General features: G+C 31.2%; 1 protein-coding gene across 5 annotated transcripts; it reads left to right on the top strand.

The window, feature by feature from the left end:
* The first annotated feature begins 402 nt into the window (after positions 1–402).
* On the top strand, positions 403–2872 carry LOC139784269 (uncharacterized). 5 transcript variants are annotated; one of them, XM_071723430.1, is made up of 6 exons: positions 403–614; positions 717–962; positions 1211–1523; positions 1591–2007; positions 2090–2323; positions 2440–2872. In XM_071723430.1, the coding sequence occupies exons 2-6, from the start codon at positions 819–821 to the stop codon at positions 2511–2513; spliced, it is 1182 nt and encodes a 393-aa protein (XP_071579531.1). In that variant the 5' UTR covers positions 403–614; positions 717–818; the 3' UTR covers positions 2514–2872. The 5 variants fall into 5 exon arrangements, with proteins under 5 accessions (XP_071579531.1, XP_071579534.1, XP_071579533.1 ...); XM_071723433.1 differs by having other exon boundaries at positions 403–618; XM_071723432.1 differs by having other exon boundaries at positions 403–660.
* The last annotated feature ends 968 nt before the right edge of the window (positions 2873–3840 follow it).

The raw sequence follows: 3840 nt of genomic DNA, 5'->3' as shown, positions 1-3840 counted from the left end.
AAACGTTAACCGTGTGTATTGTTTGTTTAATAAATTGTTTCTATTTTAATCCAATATCTCTCTTTTGGCGCTCGTGATTTGGTCGTTTAAACATGGATAGCTAAAATTATATACTTAATAAGAGTAAAAACAACACTACAATTTTTTTCTCGATAGTTAATATTTATTTAATTATTATTATGCATTTAAATATTTTTAAATATTATGCTATACTGTGCTAAAGTTAATGTTTTTAATGTAGGACTTTTTTCAGATAAAAAAGCGTATGGGCAAAAACAAGGATTGCTATTTTTATACATTATCCTTACAAACTTTAATTTTTATGTTTGTTAATATTTATTTAATTATATTTGTAAATTTTATATTTATAAATTTCATATATAATATAATTAAATAAATATATATTTATAAACATAACAATTAAAATTCGTAAGTGGAAACATAAATGTAACGCAACGCATCGTCGATTTGCCAACTCGAGACTCGACGCTTGGTGAGACGCGAGACGCGATACCCGAAATGCGTGCTAAGCAGCTACAGCCAAGGTCGGTAAATGGACGACGGCGTAAAGGAAGGTTTTCTCACGGGCGCCATTTTGGGTCCACGAAGTATGTGTGAGTGTGTGTCGTACGAGAGCGGCAGTCTGTATTGGTCTGTCAGGTCTGTATTCTATACATATACAATCGAGCACTATTATCGAGCATTATTAATTGCAGTCACGGTGACACTACGAGAAAAGCGACTGTGTAAAATAGGAGGTAGTGTAAAATTTGTTGAAGGAAGGAAATATTTAGTTCGGAACGGAAATACATTTAATAATGCCAGCCTGTTGTGCAAAGAATTGTCGTAATCGTGCGGAACAAGGATTTCGTCTATTTAGATTTCCTCGCGATAAACAGCGTAAAGAAATTTGGAGCAAGCAATGTAATACATATCCGAAAGAGAATTCGAGGTTATGTGAGGTATTGATAATATTATTTGATGTAACTAATAATTTTATACTATAGTGTTCAATTGTAAAACCTAGTACAGGACAATTTGCAAATCAAAAATTATTAAATTTGATTTAACTAACAATAAGACATAATAGGTATCGAGACTTAGCAAGTGTGTTATTAATATACTAGGTTTTAAAATTGTATAGTTAAACATTTGCTGCAATTCTTAACAAATATAATAAATAAGCAATTAATATTTGTTGTCGTTGCAGTTTCATTTTGACGATTCACAATTTGAAGGTGGGCGGCAGGATGGATGGCGCAAATTAAAACCCAATGCTATTCCTACTATTTTTGTAAATGAGGAAATTGTTACTGAAGGTTTACGAGATGAAACTGAATCTTCTGCAACTATTTTTTCTGAAGAAGGTTTACGAGATGAAATTGTATCTTCTGCAACTATTTTTTCTGAAGAAGGTTTACGAGATGAAATTGTATTTTCTGCAACTATTTTTTCTGAAGAAGGTCCACGAGATGAAACTGAACCAATTGCAACTATTTTATCTGAAGAAAATGTTATTAATGGTAAGTGGTAAATATTATGTTATGTCATTTTAAACATTTTAATCATAATCTTATCTTTATTTTGTAGACACAAATGTTCAGCATGATGATCGTCAGCCTGTGTTCGTTTCCGCAGATACCGGCACTCAAACTGAGGAAGATAGTAATGTTACAACGTTCCAAACTGCATACTATTCTAATAATAATGGAACAATCAGACAAGCCAATTTAATTAAATATTTTAAGAAAGAATTAGTTCATACACAACAAAAAAATAATATACTTAAATCAAAACTTGGAAAAGAAAGGCTATTGAGATTAAAAGCTGAGAAGCACACAAATGCACACATAAAAGCATACAAAAACTTGAAGAAAAAATATGCAACACTATCGAAAAAATTGGAAGAAATGCCAATTCTTAAACAATTTGCATCAGAGTTAATTGGTTCACAATCAAAATGGTCCCCGGAATGTTTAAAATTGGCTACGCAAATAAGATATGCTGGTAAGTGGAATAGTTTATGAGTACTTGTTTATTCATGAATGATAATGAAATAAAACGATGATATATGTTCTTTGGCTTACAGTAGGATGGAAAGCATATTTGTATTTAAAGAAAGATATGGGATTACCTCTTCCATCTTATTCCACATTATGTAAACATATAAATAAACTAGATTTTAGCCCTGGCGTGCTAAAAGACGTGATTTCCTTAATGGAAAAAAAAAGAAAAACTCACAAATCTTCACATCAATCGGATTGTGTACTTTTAATGGATGAGATGGATATTCAAAAAACGTTGGAGTATGATGTCAGCACAGGTAATACAAAGCATTAAAATGGAAATAGATTTTTTAAATTAAATAATTAAATAGTTAAATTAATATAAAAATATAGCTCATTGTCACAACACCATCAATCTACTGGTCGTCTGTAGGGAGCGCCCCGTTTGACCACGTTGCGATTGATCACAGCGACCGTTGCTTGGAGTTTTTCCACTGGATCAGCTAATCTGATATTTTTACATTAAATCGGTGACGTGAGCAATCGGGTCCCACCCCTTCTGTAACATGATCATGGTGATTTGACTGTTTTTGTACAGTCAATTTAATACGAGAATTTTTTGGAGAATGAACAACATCTCAACATAATAGACGAGTATGCAATTCCTGGAAACAACTGTTATTTACAGAATAAATAGAGCAATTAATATTTTTAGTATTTATTAAAAGTAGAAAGTAGTATTAGTAAGATAGTAGATATTTATTAAAATTACAAAATGGTTTTTTGATATTGGTATCTTAATTAAAGTAACACGATGAAATAAGTAAGTTCTATTATTGTGAATAAGAAATAACTTGTTAACATTGTATATTTATTTCATTTTGTATAAATCAAGCACCCACTTCACACTTATATATGCTCTCCAACAATTTTTTCCAATCCAAATCCAAAAAATTCTTTACTTTATTTTACAGCTTTAGATTATTAGTTTAAATTTTTCTATTTAATTTGCATTTTTCCTAATTTTCACATAAATTTTGATGTTTCTTACGTATGTAGTAATAAATTATACCTATATTTAGTGTTCCTTCTCTTTGTTTTATTTACGGCTTTAGGATCTTTCATCGGTCAAACAACATGTAAAGATAAAAATACACTAAGTTCAAGTGTTGTTGTTTTTATGCTGAGAGGATTAAATGAAAATTGGAAACAAAACATCGCGTGGCATCTTACAACAAAATCATCAGATGAAGAAGACATGTGTAAATTAATTTTAGAAATAATTGAGGATGTAGAAAAAATAGGTTACAAAGTACATGGTCTTGTCTCAGATATGGGATCAAAGAACCAAGCTGTTTGGCGAACATTAGGTTTCAAAGTGGGCAAAGATAATAACACACCCTTTATAACTCATCCCGTACGACCGGATGATTCTTTATATATATTTCCAGATGTTCCTCATCTATTAAAAAATTTACGATCAGCTCTAATGAATAATCTGATTATAAAAGTAGCTGTAACGGTTATGCAATCTGAAGAATTACCTTGTAATGAAGTTCGGTTTCGATATCTCGAGCAATTAGAAGAGATTCAAAGACGTTATCAGTTGAAACTTGCGCCAAATATCACTGCGGATATCTTGAAACCTTCAAGTTTCAATAAAATGAATGTTGCAGCTGCAGCTCATATATTTTCGGAGAGAACAGCAGCCGCTTTAGAGACTTTAGTACAACTAAAAATTATAGAACGAGATGCGTTAACAACAGCTTGGTTCTTAAGAACAGTCAGATCCTGGTTTAATGTTATGAATGGTAGATATCAAAATGATGCAATC

This window comes from Temnothorax nylanderi, unplaced genomic scaffold (assembly GCF_030848795.1).
Source record: "Temnothorax nylanderi isolate EJ_2023f unplaced genomic scaffold, tnyl_v1.0 TNYL_tig0603_pilon, whole genome shotgun sequence".
Lineage (NCBI taxonomy): Eukaryota > Metazoa > Arthropoda > Insecta > Hymenoptera > Formicidae > Temnothorax > Temnothorax nylanderi.
This window is presented reverse-complemented; position numbering and strand designations above follow the sequence as displayed.